The 27,562-nt window shown below is 40.5% G+C and overlaps 2 protein-coding genes and 1 pseudogene across 3 annotated transcripts in view; 1 reads left to right on the top strand and 2 right to left on the bottom strand.

Moving 5' to 3' along the window:
• The window catches only part of nudcd1 (NudC domain containing 1), a 32,050-nt gene extending 15,606 nt beyond the window's left edge, over nt 1-16,444 (bottom strand). The window contains exons 1-7 of the mRNA XM_088328546.1: nt 16,224-16,444; nt 13,733-13,887; nt 9,701-9,886; nt 9,413-9,596; nt 6,331-6,525; nt 2,600-2,807; nt 1,300-1,444 (exon numbers count right to left, since the gene is read on the bottom strand). Of these exons, the coding sequence (XP_088184672.1) occupies nt 1,300-1,444; nt 2,600-2,807; nt 6,331-6,525; nt 9,413-9,596; nt 9,701-9,886; nt 13,733-13,887; nt 16,224-16,338 (1,188 nt within the window). The 5' untranslated portion in view covers nt 16,339-16,444. The remainder of the gene's footprint in view (nt 1-1,299; nt 1,445-2,599; nt 2,808-6,330; nt 6,526-9,412; nt 9,597-9,700; nt 9,887-13,732; nt 13,888-16,223) is intronic.
• Nucleotides 12,096-12,265, bottom strand: LOC148370787 (U2 spliceosomal RNA; annotated as a pseudogene).
• eny2 (ENY2 transcription and export complex 2 subunit) lies at nt 16,277-27,507 on the top strand. Of its 2 annotated transcripts, none has more exons than XM_088328548.1 (6): nt 16,277-16,318; nt 17,047-17,134; nt 17,224-17,294; nt 17,802-17,872; nt 17,964-18,038; nt 27,210-27,507. In XM_088328548.1, exons 3-6 carry the CDS (start codon nt 17,227-17,229, stop codon nt 27,284-27,286), a joined length of 291 nt encoding a protein of 96 aa, XP_088184674.1. In that variant the 5' UTR covers nt 16,277-16,318; nt 17,047-17,134; nt 17,224-17,226; the 3' UTR covers nt 27,287-27,507. The 2 variants fall into 2 exon arrangements, with proteins under 2 accessions (XP_088184674.1, XP_088184673.1); XM_088328547.1 differs by lacking the exon at nt 16,277-16,318 and adding an exon at nt 16,481-16,766.
• The last annotated feature ends 55 nt before the right edge of the window (nt 27,508-27,562 follow it).

Below are 27,562 nucleotides of genomic sequence, written 5' to 3' on the forward strand. Positions count from 1 at the left end.
GCATTTATTAGCTATGGGTCTAATGATTGTAGTGATGCTAAACAGAGAAGCAAAAACATGATAACCATGGGAACAAAACTCGTGATTATCGAAACATATGAAGAAAGCAAACAAATTGTTACCAATCAACAATTGGGACTAGTATTAAAATTAAGGAGGATATCATAGCAAGGAAATCTTTTAAGGGGGATGACTCACAAGTGGAAATTTCAAAGTCAAATTCAGGCAGCTGGTTCCCCTCGCTTTGCATCCACCCGGTACTTCATTCGACCAGCTCATCAAAGGTGAATAAAGTTTCTCTTTTTAAATATGTATATTTATTCATAATGTTATTTAATTGTATACATGTATATCACACAGTAGTAATTACAATACACCATTTTGTTATTGTAATGTTTTATTAGTTACCAGGGTTTTGGAAGGCATTAGCTACACATTAGCATTGGTTTCGGATAGGTTTACTCTGTTTTTAATATTGGACACCTGCAAGGGAGATTGCATGGGATGCCAGTTTGGTATTTGACACTTATTGCACTGTTGTTTGTTGTTTTCACCGTTATGACATTTTTACATTATTGTTACTATCGGCCAATTATGTTGCTGTTCTTTCATTTCCACAGCCTTTAGAGCAGATCTGCTTTTGCAACAAAGGAAAAGAAAGGGCTCAGGGGAGTGCTTTTAGAACAGGTTGGATTTTCTTATCTGAGGTTTGGAATCTCTCTAACTCATGCTTTTCCACAATTTTACTTTGCAATGCTCACCTCAGAAGGGATTCATGTCGTATCTACAGTATAAGGCTTTTATTTCTTGTTTTTGGGGTATTTGAGTAGGTGAGCCCTGAACTAAGAGATCTTTATAAATAAGGTAGAGTTGACTCTGTTTTGTCTATTAACAGGACAAGAAATCATTTTAAACTTAACAACGATTTTGCTTAAAAAAAGGGAAATCCCTGTCAAGTATTTGATTGTCAAACCAGTACAAATGTTACTGCCCTTTCACATAACCTCAATAACAACCTTCTCGCCTTGTACAAGGCACATGGCCAAGGGTCTAGGGTAGGAAGTTGTTGTTGAGGTTAAGTTTGAATAACCTTCCTACTAGCACCCGCTAGTAGGAAGGCGACGTCAATAGTTTCCAGATATTCTGAGGAGGAGCCTACAGGGTATCATACAAAAAGACAGACAAGATGCTATGGAAGAAGCTCACTGTAAAAAGAGCAGAGGAACAAAGCAAACAAAAAGAGTAGCAACCGTCAACCAAAACGTATGACTGGGAAAGTCATGAGAGACGTGGCCTTACTACATCTTTGGATGTCAAATGAGAGAGCCTCTCTCTGACCAGCGCTGCCTGCTCCTCGCTTATCACATGCTCCCCTCGCTGGTCTCCAATCACTAGCTCGGGCCACATCGGTCCTACGGTGCGCTTCTGGAGGCTCACTTCCAAGCTGTGGAAAAATAATTCCGCTTCACTTGATAAGATAATGACGTTGTATGGTATATTCCAGTTTTGGACAACAATAATAAGCCTAAATCCACTTTGTAATCACCTGACCACTAGGGATTTAGATGACATAGGAAAAGGCATTTGGTTTTATCTCATTATAACACTGTTTTCAGTCATGGTACTGTCCTGAAAGATATAAATAAATATAGTGACTTTATGCTTGTCTTTGCAGTTTTCTTTTAAATGTAGCAAGAAAATTCATTCTTTTTCTTCTTCTCTTCTAAAATTGTAAGTTTTTAATACAGTCCAAACGCATACCCGAACCCAAAAATGTATTTATTCCAGCGTGCCAAGGGATGCACATATTCATGAATAATCTGAGGCTGCGATCATGACTTTGATGGTGGCAGACAGTAGAACATTTTCAAATTCCAGACAGCACCTTTAATGAAATATAATGTATAAGTGCAGGTGCAGATCGCTCTTTTCATGACTAACTGTTATCGCGTGCGGACGTGCTTCCTTTTGCTTTCGTTTTTAATATAGGTGTACAAAGTGTTTTAGCCCCTAATTATGCCTCCGAAGAAAGTCAGTGCAAGCAGCAAAGTTGCTACAGGTGAAAAAAGAAAAGTAGTGCGTACAACTATAAAGAAATAATAGCAAAATATGAAGGAGGTGTGCGAGTGTCTGATCTTGCCTGCGCCTTCTGCTGACCACCACAAAGGTAAGAAATCCTATTCGTAATTATTTTCTTTATCCTTTTGTTTATTTTTACACGTTCATGTTAGTGTAATCTTTTGTACGGAAGATTACGATAACGCGAACGTACGATTAGCCTGGGTTAGCTTTAAGTTTACGTTAAACATTCAAGGTAAACATTCAGGATGTTGGAACGGAGCCCAACATTGAGGGTGTTGGAACGGAGCCCCCTTTCCAATGAACCGCTCACCACTTGTGGAGACCCGGGTGCTAAATGACTTGTAAACGACCTGATTTTTTAAACATTCAAGGTAAACATTCAGGGTGTTGGAATGGATAAAACGATTTACATTATTTTTAATGGGAAAAATGATTTCGGTGATCGAACAAATCGGTTTTCAAACAGGGTTCTGGAACGAATTATGGTCGAGAACCGAGGTTCCACTGTACTTCCTACCTTTTGTCGTCCCTAAGGATCCATACACAGGCTTCAGGGTCCACGGAGGCGTACAACTGGCCCTCCAGCAGAGGCGCCAAGCCCTCAAGGCCGATGCTGATGGTGTCGGCCGTGAGCTTAAAGCAGACGGCATCCTTAGTCACGCCTTCTGGGAGGCGAACGTTGGCCGTGATGTCTTCCAATGTCTGCTGCCAGAAGTAAATGGGATCTGGAGAAAGCATAAGATTGGATTTTTTTGCATACAAGTCCAGCATATCTGTGATTGGCCCTCTTAGATGAGACATTTGTGTAATGATCTTGGCAATAATTGCTCGTTATGTGGCCATTTCTGGCACTTTTGCTTGGTTTTAATGATTCAGATTGGATTCAAGCTAATGATCGAATACCTCTTCGGATTTGCCCTGAGTATTTGTTCAACGAGCACACTTAGCAGGCAAAAATTATTCCTCCAATCCTAGTTATAGGACTGAAAGTAGGACAAATGGAAGCTATGGAAATGCAGAAAATCTCAAACCACTGCTTTGTGGTGGCATTCGTTGTAAATCATATTTTTCTTCATCCACGTGTTCATTTGATTCCAGGTAGCGAGAAGGTAAGTTATTAAAATAAAGGCAATCACAATTAGCCGTTTTATTTACAGAATATCCTGGGCACGAATGAGTCACAGGCAATGGCAGCAGACAGTTCACAAGTGCAAAGACTATAATGGCTTACAATCATTCTTGTACTTACAGGGCTTTGGAAACACGCAAAATCTGAACCCACTGTTATGTACTGGTGTTAAATGTAAAAGTCTTACCTTACCTAGTCATGAAAACATCCCCAAAATCATTGTATGTTCTCTTCTTTAAAAAAAAAAGAAAAAGTCTATCCTGAAGTGCCATGTCTTATTTGGTTGTGGAGAATGAACGGTTCAAGGTTCTAATTGCACGGGTCGTCGGAGCACCAATGAGGACACAACTCTGGACAGCCTTCTCCACTGTTGATGGTCCCTGGCCTGTTCTTGGGTCTTGGCAAAGTTGGCACGAGTCCATTCCATAATATTGGCGACCCAGTTCTTTTTCGGTCTTCCTCTCCTCCTGCCCTCTTGGAGTGTGTCGTGGAGAATTATCTAGGTCAGTCCTGAAAGTCTTGTGACGTGACCATACCACTGAAGTTTCCGTCTGCGCACAGTTGACAACAGTTCTTTGTAGGGTCCAATGAACCCTCTAATGGTGCTGCGCACCGTTTCGTTTTTCACATGGGCTAAGTAGCTGATGCCTCGAAATTTTCTGTAGCATCGCATCTCCAAGGCCTGTATTTGATTTTCCAGTCTTTCTGTGAGAGTCCATGTCTCGCAAGCCTAGTGCAAGATGCAAGTAACCAGTGCTTGCATAAGTCCGATATTTGATTTCACTCCTATGTTCTTGTCACTCCAAATGAGTTTAAGTGTGGCTGTGGTTTGAACTGTCCCGGCAGGGATTTCTAGTTCTGACCCTTCCAATATTACAGCAAGATATTTAAATTTGGTGACATGTTCTAGCTATATGTGATTAATGGTGACACCATGGGCATTGCCAGTCATTACTTTTGTGCAGAATGTGCAGAAAATTATAAAAATATTTTCGAAATGCCAAAAAACAAATTAGTTTATACATTATCTCACACAAACAACCTTATCCTTTTATCATCACGCATTATCGAGTTAGCGGATTCAAGAATGTATCATCAGATCATTTTTTTTTTCCATTCGCTGTCCCTTTTGCAAAATGTTTTATTCTGATTTGGCCCAGTTTGCCCACCACTAGGTGATAAGTTTATTCTGTTTTTAATATTGAAATGCAAAGGAGATTTCACAAGATGCCTGTTCCTTATTTTGACTATTATTGTCACAATTGGCCAATCATGTTGCTGTTCTTTAGGGCTGATCTGTTTTTTGTAACCTAAAAGATTTGGAGGAGGGCTAGAGGAAGGGATGGAACTTTCTTGTCCGAGCGAGCGTCTCTCGGTCCTTATCGCAAGCTCAAAATCCATTAATGTCTTCGCACCTTATTTTAGAATAGAATAGAATATGCATTTATTGTCATTGTTACAAAATGGGTTGAACATACTGTAATGTGACAACGAAATTGGACATGGCACTCCAGTTTCACATTTCACAGTGAGGATAAAAGAAAACAAAGAAGATAAAGGAACAAAGAAGATAAGGTTATAATCTACATAATATAAAAGGAACAAGAAGATAAAGGTTATAATTTACACAATATTTACACAAGAAATGTGGGCATGTAGGATGTTACATACAGTTTTGGGATCGTATTAGTGCAATATGCGGTAGTGCAAAAATAGGCAACATTGTGCAAATTGAGCATAGGCATGAATACAATTTTACATCTGTATGAGGTAGTGCGTTTGCAAGAGTTTCAGTTTTTTGTGTGGTGTGTGTTAAGGGTGGTAACGGCTCTGGGGAAGAAACTGTTTTCGAGTCTGTTTGTTTTTGTTTTGTGTGACCTGTGGCATCTGCCGGAAGGCAGCAGGTTAAAGAGGTGGTGGCCAGGGTGAGAAAAGTCCTTGATGTTTTCTGCTCTGCTGAGGTAGCGAGAGCAGGAAATGTCCTCCAGACTGGGTAGAGAGCAACCAACGATTCTCTTGGCTGTGTTGATGACCCTCTGAAGTGTTTTCCTGTCTGCTGCCGTGCACCCAGCATGCCACAACGTAATGCAGTATGTTAGAATGCTCTCCACTGTGGCTTTGTAAAAGGACACAAGCAGCTGCTGATTCAGATGATTTTTCCTGAGCACTCTCAGGATATGGAGTCGCTGCTGGGCCTTCCCTACCACCGCTCTGGTGTTTGCAGACCAGGAGAGGTCATCGGAGATGTGCACACCCAGGAATTTGAAAGAGTGGACTCTCACTACGCAGTCTCCTTTTATAATAAGTGGTGCTGAGTTCCTGCCTTTCCTCCTGAAGTCCAGTATGAGTTCTTTTGTTTTTGTGGTGTTCAGTATGAGGTGGTTTTTCGAACACCACGTTGTCAGTGACTCCACCTCATCCCTGTACTCCGCCTCGTCCCCTTCAGAGATGAGGCCGACCAAGGTGGTATCGTCGACGTACTTAACAATTGTGTTTGTGAGGTGGGTCGGTGAGCAGTTGGGGGTTTAGAGGGTGAAAAGCAGGGGGCTCAGCGAGGTGTGAAGTGCTGTGTTTATGGGGTCGTCAGTGGAGCAGTTTGCCCTGTAGACAAACTGGTGGGGGTCCAGTGTGGGTGGCAGGGAGTCCTTGATGTGCTGGGACACAACCTCTCGAAGCACTTCATGACCACAGGCGTAAGTGTGACAGGCCTGTAGTCGTTGAGGCTTTCCACTGCTGACTTCTTGGGGATGGGAATGATGGTGGAGGTTTTGAAGCAGGGTAAGACGGTAACCTGTGACAGTTTTGAGTGGCTACCAAAGTTGAAACGTAACATTTTCTTAATATTCTCTGATGTAATTTTTGTAAGGTTGTCTTGAGAGATTTTGCATATTCTGTTAGCTATGTTTTGGTTTAAAGCTGATGAATCCTTTCATAAATGGAAGTTGCCAAGCGATAAAATTTGTCACGATGATTAAATATAAACAGAGAAAGGAGGTCTAAACAATGAGTGACAGACTGCCAGGCATGAATAACGCTATAGTCATCACAATAACATGAAACGTCAGATCCATGGCTTGCTGTGACTAAGCACCATACAAACCGAGTGTGCATCAACCCACCTGCTGTTTCCACATCCATGGCTTGCTCATCCGCAGTCGGCTGCTCGACTGGCTTGCCGTCCACGTGCGTGAAGGCGAAAGGTCTCTCCGCCGCCACCATCAGGCCATCACCCTGCGGGGTGACGGCTGCATAATGGGGTGTCGATTTCCCCTGGAGAAGCCGCCTCTTCTTCACTTCGTAATTCTTCTCGATGCCTGTGAGGAAAGGGGAAAATTGTAATGACGAGTCCCCCTGATGCAATACAGTAGAGCCCTGGGTAATGGAATCCCTTGCAGTGTTTCCCATACTAAATAAAGTCTGTGTTAGGCTGCCAGGGTCTAATTAGTCCCAAACTTAAATTAATAAATGTATTTCTGCCACTTAGAAATCATGGAGGGGTCTGAAATTTTCATCATAGGTGCATGTCCACTGTGAGAAAGATAAAGTAAAAAAAAAAATCCAGAAATCACAGTGAATGTCTTTTTAACGATTTATTCGTGTGATGTATCTGGAAATAAGTATTTGAACACCTGAGAAAATGAATGTTAATATTTGGTAAAGTAGCCTTTGTTTGCCATTACAGAGGTCAAACATTTCCTGTAGTCCTTCACCAGGTTTGCACACACTGCAGGATGATCTCGGCCCACTCCTCCACACAGACCTTCTCTAGATCACTCAGGTTTCTGGGCTGTCGCTGAGAAACAAGGACTTGGAGCTCCCTCCAAAGATTTTCGATTGGGTTCAGGTCTGGAGACTGGCTGAGCCATGCTAGAACCATGATATGCTTCTTACGGAGCCACTCCTTGGTTTTCCTGGCTGTGTGCTTCAGGTCGTTGTCATGTCGGAAGACCCAGCAACGACCCATCTTCAACGCTCTGACTGAGGGAAGGAGATTGTTCCCCAAAATCTCACAATACACGGCCCAGATCATCCTCTCTTTAATCCAGTGCACTCGCCCTTTCCCAGGTGCCGAAAAATACCCCCTTAAGCATGATGCTACAACCCCCACTCTTCACAGTAGGGATGGTGTTCTCCGGATTGTACCCTTCATTCTTCTTCCTCCAAACACGCTTAGTGGAATTATGACCACCGGGTGATATCTTGGATGGGGTTCCACTCCGATTGAGATTGACCGTCATGTTTAGCTTCTTCCATTTTCTAATGAGTGCTCCAGCAGGGGACCTTTTTTCACCAAGTTGCTTGGCAATTGCTCCATAGCCCTTTCCAGCCTTGCAGAGGAGTACAATTGTATCTCTCGTGTTGACAGCTCTTTGGTCTTTGCCATGTTACAAGTTAAAGTCTTACTGATTGTATGGGGTGGACAGGTGTCTTTATGTGGCTAACAACGTCAAACAAGTGCATCTGATTCAGGATGATACATGGAGTGCAGGTAGACTTCTAATGGGTAGACTTACAGGTCTTTGAGGGTCAGAATTCTAGATGATACACAGGTGTTTAAATACTTATTTGCAGCTGTATCACACTAATAAATTGTTAAAAAAAAGATGCATTGTGATTTCTGGATTTTTATTTTTATTTTATCTCTCTCACAGTGGACATGCGAAGATGAAAATTTCAGACCCCTCCATGATTTCTAAGTGGGAGAAATAGCAAAATAGCAGGGTGTTCTTATACTTATTTTCTTCACTGTGTATATAAATACAAAGTTAAGCAAAATAACTTTAAGATCTAATTTTAAAAGGACTGCAAACGCCACTGTGTGCTCGCTTGCACGCTTTTTTGTCCTCGCACTCGCTTTTGGTTAATTTATTAATTGGTTAATATGCGTGTTTTCACCCAATGCTTTGACCCGATCCAGGCCATGAGTCCAGTCCGTGCTCGGGTTCTCAGATTCAGATATACTTTATTGCCATTCGTGTACACGTGTATACAGAACGAAATGTCGATACATCTGACCCGCACAGTTTCCTTGAGCGTCAGCCGGGATAGATGAGTTTAACCATGTCTTGGTCAAAATTATAGCGCAGCAGTTCGTCATCTCGCGGTTCGATGTTAGTTCCAGTTGTAAATGGTCCAGTTTATTGTCCAGAGAGCGAACATTGGAGAGGAAAATGGATGGGAGAGGCATTTTAAAGGGTTTAGCCTTTAGCCTAGCAGTAAGCCCGGCCCAACAACCTCGCTTCCTCCTCCGGTCACACCGCTCTCTTGCCACTCTGCTTCGCTGCTTTGTAGGCCGCTGGGTCTTGTTGACGTAGCAGTCCGAGGTTAAGTAAACACTCCCGAGTGGTCGTAGCACCGAGCGCTTGATTTCTGGATGATCGCATATCCAGCAAAAAAATTGCGATCGTATATTAATCTGCGGGTTGAGTTGACTTTGTTCGCCGTCAAAACTGAGTCGAAGACTGGGTTTTATGACCGAAGTGTAAAAAACTGTAGCGAGCCGATGTAGCCGCAGCCGAACAGGGGCACCGCCATTGAATAACTCGGTTCTTGTGAGCATTCCATGTCCCAAGTCCAGCCCTTGCTTGAGTTTGAAAGTCTGCGTCAACCGAGGTAAAAATTTGATGGTTCCAATAAGCAGACAAACTCGAGGACCCACGTCTGATAGTGTTAGGCATGGGTTCCCCAGTTTCACAGAAGGCTATTTAAGGACTGGGCCTACAGCTGAAGCTGTTTGATTGTTGCTTGCCTTTTTTGTGTTCCTGACTGCGTATACTTCTAAACTCCTTGACACCTGTCTTTGATTGAACCTGGACTTCCGGAACTTCCTAGAATTTCTTTGGATTTAGTGATTTGGAGTTAAACTGATAGTTAGATAAGCATGTTCTTTATCAAAAAAGTTATCTGAAAGATACAATTTCGACGCAAAAGTGTGTTAATAAAGCAGAAGTATTGTTAATTCAGAAAAATATTACTCAAGTAAAAAGTAGTCATCTAAATATTTACTTGATTAAAAGAAAGTGCATGCAGTGGAGATCCTCCACGAAGGGGAAAAAACAAAAAAATAAAATGAGAGAGCGAAGCCTGGCCAGGCCCGACTTAATGATTGACATTTTAAGCCCGTCAGCTCGGATGGGTTTTGTATTTCTTTCCTCTGATCTAGGGTTCTACTGTATTTTTACCCCTCCCCCCCTTGCACACCTTGCACGGCCATGTTGGCCACCGTAATCCACTCGAGCGTCACAGAGTAGCCGCTTCCGATGGTTTCGTGGGGGTCCTTGACCACGCGGAGCAGCAGGACCTCCAGGGTGTGTGCCTCATCCTGGACACGAGCCACACTGTGGAGGACAATGAAAGGATCTCCTAGATCTTCTGTGAGTAGGGGCTGTGGACGCAAACGATCCCAATTACATCTTTGACTCCTGATGGCTGTTGTTGAATTGAAATGAATATTTTTTATTGTTATAAATAGACAACGTGTATACGGACCTCCCAAATCCCGTGGGTACTTTCCCCCCGCTTGCTGGTCCGGAGCAGGTAGAGTCGCCCGGCCCCGTCGGAGAGGGCGGCCCAGGTAGGGGACGTAAGGCTGAGGGAGGGGCAAACCCTGTCCTTGCTATCGTTGGATTCCATCGCTAAGCGGAAAACCTCCCGGGGCTTGCCAAGCACTGTGTCCTGCAAAATATAAATAAAAATACAGTCCCTAAAAACTGAAAATTGACCAGAAATTTAAAGACAACATCATATAAAACATCATAATCATCATAAAATTAGAACTGTATAGCTACAATTAAATGACACTGCAAACGGTAACTGGGCAGCACGGCGGGGCAGTGGTTAGCGCGTGTGCGGCACAGTTCTGAGGTTATGAGATCAAACCTCCTGTGTGGAGTTTGCATATTCTCCCCGTGCTTGCGTGGGTTTCCTCCAGGCTCTCCAGTTTCCTCCCACATTCCAAAACCATGCATGTCAGGTTAATTGGCGGGTCCAAATTGTCCCTAGGTGTGAATGAGCGAGCGAATTGTCTGTCCCTGTGTGCCCTGCGACTGGCAGGCCACCAGTTCAGGGTGTCCCCTGCCCACTGCCCGAAGATAGCGGGGATGGGCCCCAGCACCCCGCGACCCTACTGGGGATAAGCGGTGTAGATAATGGATGGATGGATGGATGCAAACGGTAACTGTTCTGCCTTTGAGAAAAAAAAGAGAGTGGTCTTGGAGTACCTATTTATGGTTAACATTAATTGTTTGGTGCTTAAAGAAAGAAAAAGAGAAGCACAGAACTTGAACAGCAGTTATTCGTATTTCATAATAGTTAAGATTTATGTATATCTGAAATTGTATACTCACTATTTTACCCAGTACCTATTGTGCATATTTTTTTAATATTGGTAGTAACATATTTGAAAGTTATTTCCAATGTTTTTTTTGTCATCTATTTTGGTACCATTTTATTCGTTTTTTGGACTTTATTAGTGATGTTGGTGATTAATAATACGTGTTTTATTCACATATTCTTGAAATCTTATAAAATTTTGGTATTTTTGACCAATATATTTTTAAATATTTTATATCTTGCAACTGGTAACCATGGAAACCAGTACTGTTACATGTAGGGGAACAAACCCCCACCTAAAACAACGACCTGGCAAGAGATGGGCGCCACCAGGCTGTACTTACCCAAGACACGCCAGAGAAAGTGGTGCTCCTATGACCCTGTTAGTTAAGGGATCAGTCAACCGTGATTTTTATACAGGGGTCACAAAGCCTTTATAAGCTATGTTTTTTGTTAATGATTACTGAGAACGACTACCAGTTAAATTTGTATAACCCAAAAAAAATTGTTTAATGACTATCTTATTTCTAGGTTACTATTATGTCATTGGTTTGATCCCTTAACCACACAGGTCATAGGGGCGCCATTTCCTGTAGTATCTCTTGGGCAAGTACAGCCTGATGGTGACAACTTATGGTTCCACCCGGTCTCTGACCAGGGTCCTTTCGAGTGTAAGGCAAATGTGCTGACCATTGCACTACGGAAACATACTATGAAAATGAGCTCAGTCAACCACTTAAACATAGGCATTGTATGAGAGCAATAATTACAATTATTCAATAATAGTAATTAATAATAATACTTATATGCTAATTTAAACAAAACATAGAATACTAGTATTTAAATACACATATGTCAATGATTTTTTTCACAAAATTTCCTAGAAATCATAATAAACCATCACTGATGAGTTATTTTTAGAACTGGTCTGAGGGCTACTCAGGTGCTCTCAAAGAGACCCCTGCTTTGTAATAATTCAATTTTAAAATGTTCCTCTGATTTCTCCCAATAGTTCTACATTATTCTATTCAGTATGTTAGTTTTATTTCATACAATCACGGCAGACTCACTTGTGATGGACGGATGTGTCCTTTCCGTTGCCAGGGTGACAGGTCCGTGTATTTTTATGTGGGCTAACTGGCTTTGTACATCAACATCTGTGGCGCAAAAATAACTCAGACACACATCCAGAATGATTGGGGGAAGAGAAATGACAAGACGGCAGATGAACATTATCCAATGTGTGAAAAATGTTCAAGATCTGCTATCACTCATCTCCACCTTTGCTTGTTTAGGGTGCAAGAATAGTGCTGGGAAGAATAGTGCATTTTTGTCTAATTTTTGCTCTTTTTTTAAACATTCTATCCATTAAAAAGTGAACTGTACTCATGTGGCCGGGTTGTAGAGGTTTATTGTTCTATATTCTTTATCAATTATCCATTATCTGTTATCGGTCAAATCATAATACACTACAAAGCCAAGAGGCCGATACACTTGCTCCCAGCCAAGAGGCTGAGTCAAGGTCCTAGCCACAAGGCCAAGCAGTGATCAGTGCGAATGCACCGTTCCCAGAGGTACTGCAATACCGGGCCGATGCGTGGAGTGGACAGAGCGAGCTCTTATTCCATCTCCCAAATGCAAAAATCAACTAAATATTATGGCTCGGTCCAGCCTCAACTGAATATGATGTTCACAGTCCAAAAACAACAGCCGACAAATTAAAGGTAAAATGATACCGGTACTTAAGATATGACGCAGACCTGCAGAGTCCGGTTCCGGTTGAAAATAATCCAAGGGAAAAAAAATGTATATTTCCAAAGGTAAGGGTGGGAAAAATATATCTCCACTATTGTCCGCTGCGTCCACAAACACGTCTCACCTTTACTCCACTTCCCATCAGCCCCCGTTGTAATCGCCCCTACTTTTTGATTCGCCCGTGGAAAACATATCAGAATAAGTCTCTAAAATAAATACATTACAAAAATATACAGTTGCAAATACATATTATACATGGTTACACATATTTACAAAGAAAGACGGTACACCGAGAGAGTTTTCAAAGCTTTAATAATAATATTATAACCTTCATCCCAAACCGTGTCTGTGAAGGGTAGCAAAACGCTACTAGGAACACGCTCGCAACACAAGGAAACGGGCCTGTTAATAAAAAATACGGTATGTCTCCTGTGGTTCTGATATAATTGGTAGGAGATGGTATTGCAGTACCTCCGGGCACGGTGCATTCGCAATGATCGTAGCAAGGCTTTAGGGCTAGGACCTTAGCTTGGCCTATTGGCTAAGAGTAAGTGTCCCGGCTCCTAGGCTTTGTAGCGTATTCTGAACTGACCGATAACGGATAATGGATAATGAATAACGAAGATAGAAAAATAACGCTTAAAAACCCCAAAACCCCCCCGTGGTAAACCGTGCTCATCTTCCTTCTTATAACTGGCGTCATTAAAGTCGTCTTCCCCAGTATGGGAAAGAGACTTTGTCATATAGACGTCGTCCTACGCTCCTTTATTCAAAAACACACTAGCAACACACTCGCATACATTCCACCGGTCTAAATATTACCTTTTGTACTTGAGCGCGGCTGGCGGCTGTTAGAAAAATACATAAACTGGCCGCATCACTGAATAAGCCGCAGGGTTGAACATTTGGGAAAAAAGTAGAGGCTTATAATCTGGAATTTAAAGTAATAGTTACATATTCATTATTTTTTTCCTATTATTAATATTGTTGTTGTTTTCTTCAGTAAAATACTTGATAATACACTAAAATCTTTTGTTTTGATATTACTGTTTATTAAATTTATTTGTCGAAATAATTTAAAAGATCATATCTGAATTACTTTAAAAGTACTTTTTCATTTTGATAATCAAAGTATTTTCCCATTGTTTAGTAAAAAAAGAGGTACACTTTTTACTTCATGTTTGACTACATTTCTCTAACAGGACCTTTTGTAGTGTATTTGGGAGCATACATCAAACGGAATGTTAAATGTGTTGTCACAGTTAGATGCAATTGAATAACTTCCTGAGAACCACCTTTGCTTGTTTAGGGTGCAAGGATAGTGATCCAGTTGCTACTGCAAGTCGCCCCCTGCTGGTACATCTGACCCCTTGGATCCTTATTGCAAAACGGACAGGAGTGTGTAATCATGTCCAGAAAACACAGAATTCCTACCAGAGTAACAGTGAGATTCAGTACTCGGCCTTTGCAGTCCACGAACAACACGCTGTCTTGGTACCAAGGGTCCAAGTGAAGATAATTGTACATGCCGAAGGCGCACATGTGCTCCAGCGTGTACTGGCAATCCTTCAACCTTACTTCCTCCACGGCTGCATACAAAAGAAAGAAAAGAAAGGTTAAAGGGAGACGAGAGACAAGGGGGCATGCCAAGTGAATTGTGCACAAAAACACAAAATTCACACAATCTTTTGTTTGATGACTTGGAATGTCTTAGCTGCTACACTACATCTGTTGAAGTGAGATGTTTAGGCAATATTTGAAACGTTGCATTACTATTTTGTAGGGATGCACGCTATTATTAATTTGTCCTAAAGTTACCAAATATCTTGCTTCTGGAGACTGACTCTGATAAAAATATATCCATTTTCAATATTATACAACTACTTAAATACTTAAGGTCAAATGTGCCTTGGTTAAGGAAAAACAATACCACTGATTCTTATCAAGTGGCATATGAGCTGTAAATATTAGTAGCTATAATAAATATAAATACTGTAAATATACAAATGCTACATAGGGCAAACTAAAGGTTTGGCCTATTAAGGCTGTAGCAGTATCTCACAGTGGCATAGGGAAGCAAATGTATGGCTGTGATGATTTGCTAAAAGAATACAAAACACACTCTGTGTATGTTTAGCACAGAAAAGTAATACAACGTTTCAAAATTAAGAGACTTATTTGCGGACTTGGATGGGAAGCTGTCGATCCAACACAAAAACCTATTCATTTTGATTAAATTAGAACACGCAAGAGTTCAACAACAAAAAAACAAAAAAAACAAAAGAAACATTCAATAAACAAAACAAAGCCTAATGTACTGGCTAAAGTTCAGAACAATCATCAGCCATTTGACTGATAATGACCAAGCTCTCCAGTGCCTCACGCACATTATGAAGAGTTACTTCTTTGGAAAATGAAAATCTGTTTAAATGAGGGACTTAATACTTCTAATATTTCCAACAAGTAGTACCGGTTCATTGTATGTTACAGCAGGGCATCAGGTGACGAATAATCGGGTCTTTTCTCTACCTTCCAATAACCGTTACGCCATATTTGGCTGATGTCAATTTGATAACCATCAGCCCGGATATTATCATGCATCTCTACTATTTTGTTATTTAATATTCAGATATTCATTCATCAGAAGTTGAAAGAAGGAAGGAAAATCACTTCAAATGGGGCCTGTGTCACAAAAGGATAATTTGAACCCTATTATAGAGCCCCTAAGATGGACAAAAAGTGTCATTTAAATGATGAGCCACTTTTCAGGCATCTAATAGGTCCTAATAGAAGTTTAATTAGGCCAAACTAATTAACCCAGTCTATAAATATTCATCCAGCCTAAAATTGAGCTGGGGACAACACCAATCTAGTTTAAAATCTTAGTGTGAATCTAAAATGTATTGATACAGTTTAGGACATTACAGTTATTACTATTGGTAAATGTAGGAATCATCTGGAATATCCTGAGGGAAAAATAAACAGAACCAGCTGAATTTTGATACTTAACAATGGTATCGGAATACTGATGATGTTGATTCCAACCTTTGTAGTAATCAATACCAGTGTCATCTTATTTTAATAGAATCTATATGATAATGATAGAGGTGAAATCTGATAGACTGAATTTTTATTTCTTAAATTTCTAAATACTTGTTTGTACTGTTTGTATTCTAGCTGTTATTCATTATGCACTGTCTTACTGTTGTAACAAAAGAAATGTCTCCATTGTGGGACGAATACAGGATTATTTTATCTTAAAATTGAAATCCTACGGAGTCATCAACACAGCCCAGAAAACAGTGGGCTGCTCTCGGCCCAGTCTGGAGGGCATTGCTGCAAATATTATTAAGGGGAAAAAAGTTTCTATGTATCGAAAAATATATGTTCATATTTTATTTGTTTTAATTCTTATTTTTGCACAATGTTTCTCCTATTGTCATTGTCCCCCCAGACTGAGCAGAGAGCACCCCGTGATTTTATGTGCTGTGTCGATGGCTGTATGTCATTGCAGTACTTTAAATGCACTTCTTGATGAACTTACTTAGGCTATGTTAAAGTTTAACATTTTGGGGGATTCAAGTGCAGTCTTCTCCTGAAAGTGTTTCTCCATGCTTTAAATGCCATTTCATGTGAGTCAGACGGGGTCAACTAAAATGAGATATGTCACAAGTAGGCAGAGAATCATGCACAATTGAACCAGTGCCACTAGTTAGACTTGATTGGATCTAGTTTAAAGTTTTGTCAGTTTATTTATACAATAAAATAGACTTAGACAGACTTAAAGATAAATATTACCATTAGGAAATCAAAGGACTTTGGTTTATTTTTTGGTTGGTAAATGAAATTTGTATTCATTCTCTTTGGAAAATGAGTTCATTTCTTACGGTACTGTATATCCAAAAAATGTTTTATGCTAACTTACAAGCGTCCAGTTCCACATTGTACGTCGGAATGACGTCCAAAGAAAGTCGATAACTCTCAAAGTTGGGATCCAACAGCTCTCGGTTAACCTTCAAGGTATAGTTCGACGCAGGCATGTTGGTTATTTTAGATGTTAAACAACAAAGTCCGATTTGTTTCTAGACACTTAAACACTTAAAACATAGTAGGTGTTTGTTTCCAGCCGGTGATATTTTATAAACGGACTAGGCTGTTTGAACGCCGGTTCAATATAGTTGATATTTTATAAACAACATGGGTGGAATTATTGATTAATTATTATTATTATTATTATTATCATCATCGTCATTATAATAATTATTAATAATAATAATGACAATAATACATTTGAATATTTTATGGGTAAATATTTCCACTCATTTCAGCTACGAATAGTATTTAACACAAAAGCAACGTTTTTGTTAAACAAAACAAACAAACAAAAATAGAGCGAAACGACAGTCCCACCCCAATATTTTAGTTGGTACACTATTAAGGAAGGACGCCATGCTTCCTTGCTAATAAGGTAAAATGGTAATTTTATTGATTATTGTAACCCCAGTAAAGTATTTACACGTTTCCTTGTTTATAACAACATTTCAAACGTTTCTAAGCGCCCTTAACACAGTAGGTTTGTTTCCAGCCGGTAGTATTTTATAAAATGATGAGCACGTTCGAACGCCAGTATTGTATAAATAACAAACGTAAATATATTATGAATATTTTTGTAATTAATAATAAAAATATATGTTTTATGATTGTGTACTGTAAATCTGATCCGATATAAAATATTTATTTTTCAACAGGAGGAAAGCAGAACAATATTTCCACCCGTGTTCTAGCCGGTATATTGTTAACGAAGGACTGGTTAGCTAAACCTGTCCACAATAAAAGGTAACCCTTTTGCAAAATGTTGCTGTCATAAATTCTTCAACCTAAATAAAATAATCAATTTGTGCGTAATTTGATTTCTTCTCTTTCAGGCAATGAGCAAGGACTCCCAGATGAGGGCTGCCATTAACCAGAAGCTGATTGAAATGGGAGAGAGGGAGCGGTGAGAAAACTCCATTCTTTTAAGTGTATAATACGACTATCATTTTTTTAACCATACGGTATTAGATTTGTCCCTTTTTAGTTGTTTTTTCAAATGTACATGTTTATGTACTGCGTTTCATTTTTGTAGGTATCTAACTATTTTCCAGAACTCCGTTCGCTTCACACCCAGCACCAGTCGTCTTTTCGACGTCGCTTTTACGTCCGTTTTAGACATTTTTAATATGAAAAATAGACGTCTAGGATTATATTGTGTTAGCCCATTCAACAAGGTAAATATTTGGGGGTTAAATGGTGAACAATAATACAAATTAAGCTTCCAAAAATCGTCCTTTTTACTCCTTGAAAAAAAAAACACGTTTTTTTCTCCTTTTAAGCAAATAAAGGCGTCTTTTGGAAATAAATTCAGCGTCTGTAATGTACTTTGAAGTTTTCCCCTGAGAATGTTTGCAAGATGGGATTAAAACTATTTGGTTTTAAACATTCTAAAAGTTTTGTGTCATTACAGGTTAAAAGAGTTGCTCAGGGCGCAGCTTGTGGAGTGCGGTTGGAAAGATCAACTCAAGGCACACTGCAAAGGTATTGATCGGGGATCTCCTTATTTTTGTTATCTCAACTATTGCCAAATTGCAAAAAATGTATTCCGAGAATTATTTCACTTTGTGTGCAGATGTAATCCGGGAAAAGGGGCTCGACCACGTCACAGTGGAAGACTTGGTGACAGAAATCACACCCAAAGGCAGAGGTAATCTTAACACGCGTGAATGAATTTGATTTCACAATAAAACACAAATACAGTAGACCCCTCTGATACGCTACACGGCATTGTGGTGTTTTCCCTTTTTGGTGTGAGATAAGATGATTTTGTTCACCCCCTTGTCATATGATTTTCTCTGCCATACGACATGAGTAACAAATTACCTTTCTTGTCCAAAAAAAGTGGGGGTTTTGGGGTTTTTAAGGGTTATTGATCTATCTTCGTTATTCATTATCCATTATCCGTTATCGGTCAGTTCATAATACGCTACAAAGCCTAGGAGCCGGGACACTTACTCTCAGCCAAAAGGCCAAGCTAAGGTCCTAGCCCTAAAGCCTTGCTGCGATCATTGCGAATGCACCGTTCCCGGAGGTACTGCAATACCGGGCCGATGCGTGGAGTGGACAGAGCAAGCTCATATTCCAGGCCAAAAGTATAGAATTCATAACTGTGGTTTTTGTGCATATGACGAGTCTGTTATTGATCAATGTCATATAATATCCTCAGCTGCTATTAGTATGCGTTACGGCATTATGAAAACACTAATATGCTATTGGCCTAACTACCTCACACGATGCCTTTCTTTTCATTCAGTTAGAATCTTGCGTGTTTTGTAAAGACTACCATGCTGTGCTTATTGTCTTTATTCAATATGGGTCCCAAGGATTGTAGATATGCTGATGGAAAAAGAAAAACATGATAACCATGGAAACAGAATTTGAGATTATCAAAAAATGCATAGAACTCGCATGAATAGCTACCCACGCTAGGTTACATGGCTGTAACAATTTGACCTTCAGACTATTGTTAAAAATGAATTTCATTTTTATCACATCACCGTCACCTCCTTCATTTGCATCCACCCACTAACTCAACTGTACTAGCTCAAGTCAGGTCACACCAAAGGTAAATAAAAGCTGTACTTGCTTTATGGAATTTTGTTATTTACATGTTTTATCTGAGGTGCCCACCATTGGTTTGGAGCTCATTACCACAGGATTTTGTCCCCCGCTATACAGTTATTTAACTTTTGAGATCCACACCTCACAAAAGGTTGATGTCTGTTCCTGAGGTCTACTGTAAAATACAAATAATACAAATGCAAATTTAAGCCAAAACATTAAAAATATTGAGTAGAATTGAAATGAATGGAGTGCTATTTAGCAGTACAGCGGCGCAGTGGTTAGCGCATGTGCAGCATAGTTCCGAGATCATGAGATCTAACCTTCCTGTGAGGAGTTTGCATGTTCTCCCTGTCAATGAGAGAGTGAGTTGTCCGTACCTGTGTGGCCTGCGACTGGCTGGCAACGAATTCAGGGTGTCCCTTGCCCACTTCCCGAAGATAGCTGGGATGGGTTCCAGCACCCCCAAGACCTTACTGAGGATAAGCGGTGCAGATAATGGATGGATGGAGTGCTATTTACTTGTTACATTCCTTGACTAAGGCCATCAGATTTTTTTTAAGCACAAATGAAAAAAAAACATCTCTGTTTTCGTTTTGTTCAAACAAAAGAAGTAATTTTAAAGATGAGTACATGGGATTTATGCTTTTTGTGTGCACGGAGCCCACTAGAGGGCAGTACAATACATAGTGAATTCATTTGAAGATGAAACAAAAATGTTTCTTTTGGTTTGAACAAATTTATTGACACTAATAACAAGAAAAACAATCATGACAATCACAACAGCAATCAAGCACATTCACAATATTATGTTACAATATGATGTTATTACCAGCAAACAAGTGAGGATTTGAACAACCCCTCTCGAAAATCCTATTAGCAATCAAGCATATTCACAATTTCATTATATGACATCTTTGTTAGTGTCAATAGATTTGTCCAGGCCAAAGTTGATTGGCCTGAACAAATCCCCCGACACCAACAACAGAAAACAATTATGACCAACACAACAGCAATCAAGCATATTCACAATATTATATTCCAATATGACGTTTTTAACAGCAAACACAATGTGAGGTTTGAACAACCCCTCTCGAAAAACATATTAGCAATCAAGCATATTCACAACTTCATTATATAACATCTTTGTTAGAGTCGATAGATCCGTCCAGGCCAAAGTTGATTGTCCTTGGTCTGAACAAATCCACCGACACCAACAGCAGCAAAGACAAAAACGACAATCTCAACAGCCATCAAGCATATTCATCAATTAAACAATTTCAGAGTTATTTTCTTTTAACAGTAGTTAACCAGCGTGTAAAAGGCAATACTATTGTGCAAGGGCGTAGCTCTGCCATCCCACCCTCCCAAGCAGTATTCTTACAGTCCTCTGTGTGGGTCTTCTCCCTTCTGTGTGGGTCCTCTCCCGTCTGGGTTCCACAACCCAGGCCGTTGCTGCCGGGACTCCCACAGTGTAGCTCCCGTTGCTGCCGGGACTCTCACAGTGTAGTTCCGGTTCCCCCCTCTGGGTGGGTGCAGACGAGTCTTCTTTATTGCTGCGTCCTAGCCCCGCCGCTCGCAGATTGTATGGTATCCGCAGCCATTTGTAGCACAGCCACGGGGGGGATCTGCCTGCACCTCCATACCAGCAGGTTTCTGGAGGTCCAGATGGCGTCCTTGATGGCGGCGAGAGTGAGCCAGTCCCTGGCAAAGTCGTTCTGAGACCTCATCGAACGACTCACCCCGTAAAGCACGTACTGTGCATCAGGGACCTCCCCTGCTGGCAAGTCCGGGAACTTTCCTAGTTGGTCGGCCATTGTCCACAAGACCTCGGCAGCACTGCATTCACAAAAAAGGTGCCTCACCGATTCCTGGGCGCCACAGCCAGGTCGAGGGCACGTCGAAGTTGCCGACATACCTCGGTGGTGCATTACGGCTCTGACTGGGAGAACTTCATGAGCCACCATCCATGACAAGTCTCTTAGTCTGTTTGGGAGGGCAGGATGATTCACGTTGCTCCAAACCGTTGTAGGTTCGCCAAACGCAAGCCCCCGCACAGGGCTTACTGTTGCTCGCTCTTGCACAATAGCAATAAGGGCCCTGTGGTTTTGTAAAGTGTGACATTCTTGTTTTTCCAAATCAAACTTCTTTAAAAAATCCCTAATAAAGAGATGTGTTGGTGGCAAGTCAAATGAAACTGGAATCGAACAATTGTTTGGTACAAGCTTTAGCTTCCGCAAATATGAGCCCATCCAAAACCGGGTCATTGCTTGACTTTTCGGGTTGTTGGGTGGGCCCACAGCGTTTTGGAAGTGGAGAGAGACATATTTGCTTCCCAGGAAAAGCTGGAGGTCAGGCACTCCTTTTCCCCCTTTTTCCTTTTTCTTTTTCATTGTATCTCTTTTTATCCTTTCCCACTTTGATCCCCAGACAAAGCGAAAGATGGCTCGGTCCAGTTGTAACAGCACGTTTCTTTTGGGCATAAAAACTAAACTGATTGACAAAAGCATTGGGAGGATGATCGCTTTGATGATAAGGACCTTCCCCTCTATTGTCAATTTTCTCAGTGACCAAAAAACAAGTCTTTGCTTAACTTTCCTTGTCATGTCATCCCAGTTGGTCTCGCCTCCTCCATCCGCATTGAATTTTATCCCTAGGATTTTCTGGTCTGTCTTTAACACCGTCAGCGGGAGTCCTGCCTTTTCTGTCTCTTTCCACATTCCATAAAACTTTACTTGTGATTTTTCTCTATTTAGCCTTGACCCAGACGCCCTTCCAAACAGGTCAGTCAAGTCAAGGGCTCTTCCAATAGATGCGCGGTCAGTACATAAAATATTAAAATCATCCATGTACAAAACACACTTGGTAATTTGTCCCCCACTTCCTGGGATATTGATCCCTTCGACAAATCTATCTTTTCTTAACATTTGTGCCAAAGGCTCAATGCAAAGAACATAGAGAAGCGGAGACATAGGGCAACCTTGACGTACACCGCAGTTGACCTCGATTGCTTCCGATAAATTCCCGTTAATCATGAATTTGCTGTAGATGTCTCGGTATAGCAGTCCTACCCACTTGATGTATTTTTGGGGAAAACCACATTTTTGCAATACCCTGAAGAGGTATTGGTGCGAGACTCGATCAAAGGCTTTTTCAAAGTCTAGGTTTAGGACTGCTAGTCGCATGTTTCTGTCTCTCGCATAACAAATGGTGTCACGGATCAGCATGAGACTGTCGCTGATCTTCCTTCCCACAATGGCACAGGTTTGGTCTGGATCAACCAAGTCTCCCAAGACTACAGACATTCGTGTCGCTAGAAGCTTGCTGAAAATTTTACAGTCCACGTTTAAAAGTGTTATAGGTCGCCAGTTTTTTAAGTCAATTTTGTCTCCTTTTTTGTGCAATAGAGTAACTATCCCTATTCTGAAACTGTCTGGCATATGGTCTCGACTGGAAAATTCGTTAAAAACAGTTAACAGATCTGGTGCTAAAATATCCCAAAAAGTCCAGTAAAATTCGAGGTTGAGTCCGTCCTCCCCGGGTGATTTGCCTTTTTTCATAGCTTTTATGCAATCATTCAGTTGTTCTTGGGTAAAGTCCGATGTTAAAAAGGGGTCTTGACGCACTGATCTTGAAATATGATCCAATACATGCCCCATTTCATTCTCATGTGTTTCTTTCTTTTCAAATAATTTTTTGTAGTAGTCTTCGACCAATCTGGTTATTTCACTACTTTCCTTGGTTATTTGCCCGTTCTCGTTTTGAAGTTTAAAAAGCCCCTCATTTTTGCTCATAATTTTTTTTAAAAAGTAGCGTGTACATTTTTCCCCTTCTTCTATTTCTCTTTCTCTGCTTCTTATTATGATGCCTTTACTCTTTATTTCCGCCAAAGCGTTAAGTTCTTGTTTGGTCTCTTTGATTTCATCATTAAAGTCCATCCCCTTTTCTGTTAGGATGAAATAGCGTTGGAGTCTTCTTTGTAGACCCGACATGCGTTTCATCTCTTTAAGTTTCTTGTTTTTCCCTGCATTTTTAAAAAAGGTCTGTGTTCGTTTCTTTGTCACTTCCCACCATTCTGCTCGTGAATCATACGAGTCTTGAAGGGTCTGCCAGTCTTTGTACAGCTCTCTGTATTGTGCGACTAGAGCTTCATCCTCCAGCAGAGAGCAGTTTAACTTCCACAAACCCTTCCCAACAGTCATACCTGAAGGGAATGAGAGAGAGCAGGACAGTAGCAAGTGATCCGAAAAAAAAACAGGAATTAATCTTGCATCACTCTGTGCTAAACCCCTTGTAAATATGTAGTCTATTCGAGAGGCTCTGGCATTGTCACTACTGAACCAGGTAAAGCCCTCTTCTCCTGGATGTATGGATTTAAAACAGTCCACCAGTTTAAATGTCCGGCACATGTCTTGTAATAAAGTTGATGTTTTATCTACTTTAAACTCCTCATCGGTCCTCTTTCTATCCTTCCTACTTAGGATGCAATTAAAATCTCCTCCCACGATTAGTGGTTGATGGCCTAGCATATGCGACTGGATGTCCTCTAAAAATTCGTACCTGAGTTGTCTGTCGGCATGGCCGTATATGTTAATGAGGTTAAAATCATTCCCTATATAAGAAAGTCTTGCTAAGATTGCGCGTCCGTCTCTCAACACAGTACTCCCCTTTATGATGAGTTGAGGGTTGTTTATTAAAATGGCTACCCCATCGTTACGGTTTTCATTTGAGCCATTCCATAATGACGGATATGGCCAAATCTCTTCCCACTGTTTATAATTTTTTAGAAAGGGGATGCAGCATTCTTTTAGTAAAAACACATCTGTTCTGATAGTTTTTAAGAACGATAAAACACTGTGAGCCTTAACCTTTGATCTCACACTTCTCACATTGATAGTAGAGAATGTAATGTTCATAATTGTTGTTAAAGTATTTAAATTAGTTAGACAAAACCGGGGGATCTGAATCCATTCTTTGGTGATCGAGAGTGTCACCTGTGTCAGACATATCGCTTAAGAGTAGTACCTCATTTGGGGACTCACTGGGGAATACTCTGGAATCCTCCGACTCTCTGTCTGTGGTTCCAGGTCTTCCCCTTTTTTCAGGGTTAGGCGGTGAGCCAGAGGACCTGTCAAGGGGTCTCTTACTTCCCTGCCCACAAAAGGTCAAATTTTTTCCTTCCCCGACTTCCTCCGTCTCAACTTCATACAGTTCCCTTGTGGGCTTGTTCATCGGCAATCGGCTTTCTTCTAAATCTCTTCTATTTGTTTCCTGTGTTTTCACCGCTCCCAATTTGGTCTTACTTTTACCCCTCTTTCCAGTTCCCCTATGGGTTTTTGGAGAGTCGTTCGCCTTTTCGACTTGTTTGTCTTCTTCAAATCCCGGCAGTGGCGTAGCAAACAAATTTGCTAATTCGGACTCCCTTCCAGGCCCTTCCTGATCAATATGTGCTTTTGGACTGGCAGTTGCCTTTTCTATTTGTTTGACATGTCCAAATTCATGTATTTTATGAGAAATCGAATTAGAATTCCCAGGTTCTTCCTGATTCAAATTTGATTCTCTGGTCTCTCCTCCAGGGCTTTTGGTAGGGACATCTGTTTTTTCAATTTGTTTGTCTTGTCCATTGTCTTTGTGCATTTCTTGATCAAATTCGTTGGGTATTTCCATAACTTTATTCATTTCCTGTTCATCTTCATTGGGTATTTTTATAACTTCATTCATTTCTTGTTCATTTTCATTTTGTATTTCCATAACTTTATTAATTTCATTGTCTTTGTTACATTTATTCATTTCATTATCTATGTTGTCTGACATCATTTCATTGTCTTTGTTGTCTTTGTTAACTGCCTTCCCAGCTTTCAATTTGTTAGCAAACGATTTCGGGCAGTTTCTATAGAGGTGATTCGTTTCTCCACAGAGATTGCATTTTCTGCTATTGGTACATTCCTCAAAGGAATGTCCAATTGTTCTGCACTTTCCACAAAAAATTCGATCACATACCTCAGCCAAATGCCCATGCTCACCACATTTGCGACAGAGTTTCGGTTGCCCTTGATAGTGAATAAAGCCACGGTTTTCCCCCAGGAATATAGTCGACGGGAGTTGTTTTAGTCCCTGAAAGCCCTAAGGATCTTGGCGTAGTTGGACAGGTACCCTCCAGGCACCATTCCAATAGCCTTTCTCACACCTCACCTTCATAGCCTGGCCTTTAACTGAGCAGTATCTACTCAACCAATAACAGACGTCCTCAGCACTGACTATTTCACTAAACATTCTAACAATAACAATTTTGTTAGTATTATCAGTCAGCTTCTCCACTGTAAATCCAGAAAACTGGGGTCTCACTCCCTCAAAGCGATTCCAAAACTCTTGATAAAGAGCCGCTGTTTCAAAACTTACATCAAAGCCCTTGCCAGAAGGCATTTTTATGACAGCATGTACCTCCTCCTTTTTAAACTTCAGAATCTTTTTAACAAACTTGTTAATAAAATCCTGCCTTGACATTCCCTCCGAAATTGCCACAACATCTTTGAGCAAGAATCTTACGCAGTTACGTCTCCGCCCGCCGGTATTATGCCCGGCCATGGCAGGACTCGGCTGCTTTACTTCTATGTCAAAATAGTTAGAATTGAAAAATTAATAATTAACAATACTCTTTAAAACGAAGCCAATGACAGTATAATCGCATAGAACGAGCAGTGCTAACCTGATGCGTCCACCTCAAAGCTCAAAGCAGATGACCAGATGCTATGAAATCTATTTTTATAGGGACATTTAGTCTTATCTAGCGCCTCCTACTGGTGATACAAAATCATTTATTAAAAAATAATATTGGTTTAGATCAAGGGTGGCGAACAACTTTGACACAAAGAGCCGGAATTTTTAACTGTGAGAGTCAAAGAGCCACACCACGCACTGACCTGCCATGACAGACAGACGCACACAAACACACACAATTAAAAACATATTTCCCATAACACACTCCTCTCCTTACAATACAAGTATTGTTCTTGTGTTGATCTCAAGGAAAGTGTCCACCCTCAATCCACAAAAAAAACTAAACATGAAACAAGGCAAAGAGCCTTTCAAGGTAAGTGTCCACCCTCAATACACAAAAAACCTAAACATGAAACAAGGCAAAGAGCCACAGTATATAGAAAATATGATGAGGCAAAGAGCAGCATTCTTATTGCCCAAGAGCCGTCTAGAGCCACGTGTTCGCCACCCCTGGTTTAGATGATGAGCTGAAGTGCATGATCTACTATATAAACTTGCATTTTTCAAGAAATGCGCACTTGTTTTACTTGAGGCTCACCGAGAGGGAGCTGACATGATTTTTGGCCATCTTGCTGCTACGGATATCCCCAACACCCCCCCCAAAAAAACTTATAAAAAATTATTTTTTTTGTTTTCGGTTGCAATGCACTGACTTCTGGTGGTCAAATATTACTATGTCCTTTTTTTTCTTTTTTGTACAATCAAGTCTTGTGCAACCAGAAAAAAAACATACAAATTATCTGAAATGATCTGCATTTTTATATAGCGCTTTTCAAATCAAGACTTCCCAAAGCGCTTTACAGTGTGCTTCACATTTCCCAATAGTGGCCGTGCAGCCATGTAAGGTGCTAACCTGCTTATTGGGGGCATTAGGGGTTCAGTGTCTTACCCAAGGACACTTGGACATGTAACACGGAGGAGCCGGGATTCGAACTGCAATCTCTTTATCCCAAGACGGCGCCACTGCCGCCCTGAGATTCGATCTGCAACCTCAGTGGAAATGTTTAAATCTAAACTTAAAACTCACTTCTACTCCATTGCATACGAATAACCTACTCCTCTTGTCGGTTGAAAATAGTTTGTGTAATATAGTGTAACAATCTGTGAAGCCCTTTGAGACTCTTCGTGATTTAGGGCTATACAAATAAAAATGACTTGACTTGACTTGACTAATACTCGAGGCGTCTCCGGACTGGTTCTGAAAATAGGAATGTGTTATTGTGACTTTCTAGGAAATTGGATTTCTAACTGACATGCTTTAGTGGTTGACTAAGCCTATTAACCTCTAATGAGTACAACCTGGTAATAACTTTGTAACAACACAGTAAGTACATAACTTGTTATTTTAAAAATGCATATCAAACTGCCAGCCCTAATCAGCAAGAAAAAAGCTTCTCTCAGCATAAATGTTGTTGAATCCTGAATTACAGTTTATTATAAGAATAACACAATAATTTCTTATTTTGCTCCCTTTCCATAGCACTGGTTCCAGACAGCGTGAAAAAGGAGCTCCTGCAGAGAATCCGAGCGTTCCTTGCTCAGCACGCCACCTTGTGAAAACACTTTCCACACTTTTTATTTTTATCATAAAAAGTACATTTTAATTTTTTTCTGCTTGATAGATCTGCACAAAACATTCATAGTAGAAATCCATTTTCATCCTTTTTTTGTCACGTGATATAGAACTGTTTTTTTAGGCATTTGGAAAACAAGTGAATGTTACACGAGTGGTTTTTTTTTCGAAAAAAAAACAAATAAAGTCATGCTTATTTTGGTAATTTTCCTGTCTGTCTTGACAAGTTGTTAATTATATAGCTTATCACTTTTATTGCA

This window comes from Urocampus carinirostris, chromosome 2 (genome assembly GCF_059441175.1).
Source record: "Urocampus carinirostris isolate Australia breed hairy pipefish chromosome 2, RoL_Ucar_1.0, whole genome shotgun sequence".
Taxonomy (NCBI): Eukaryota; Metazoa; Chordata; class Actinopteri; order Syngnathiformes; family Syngnathidae; genus Urocampus; species Urocampus carinirostris.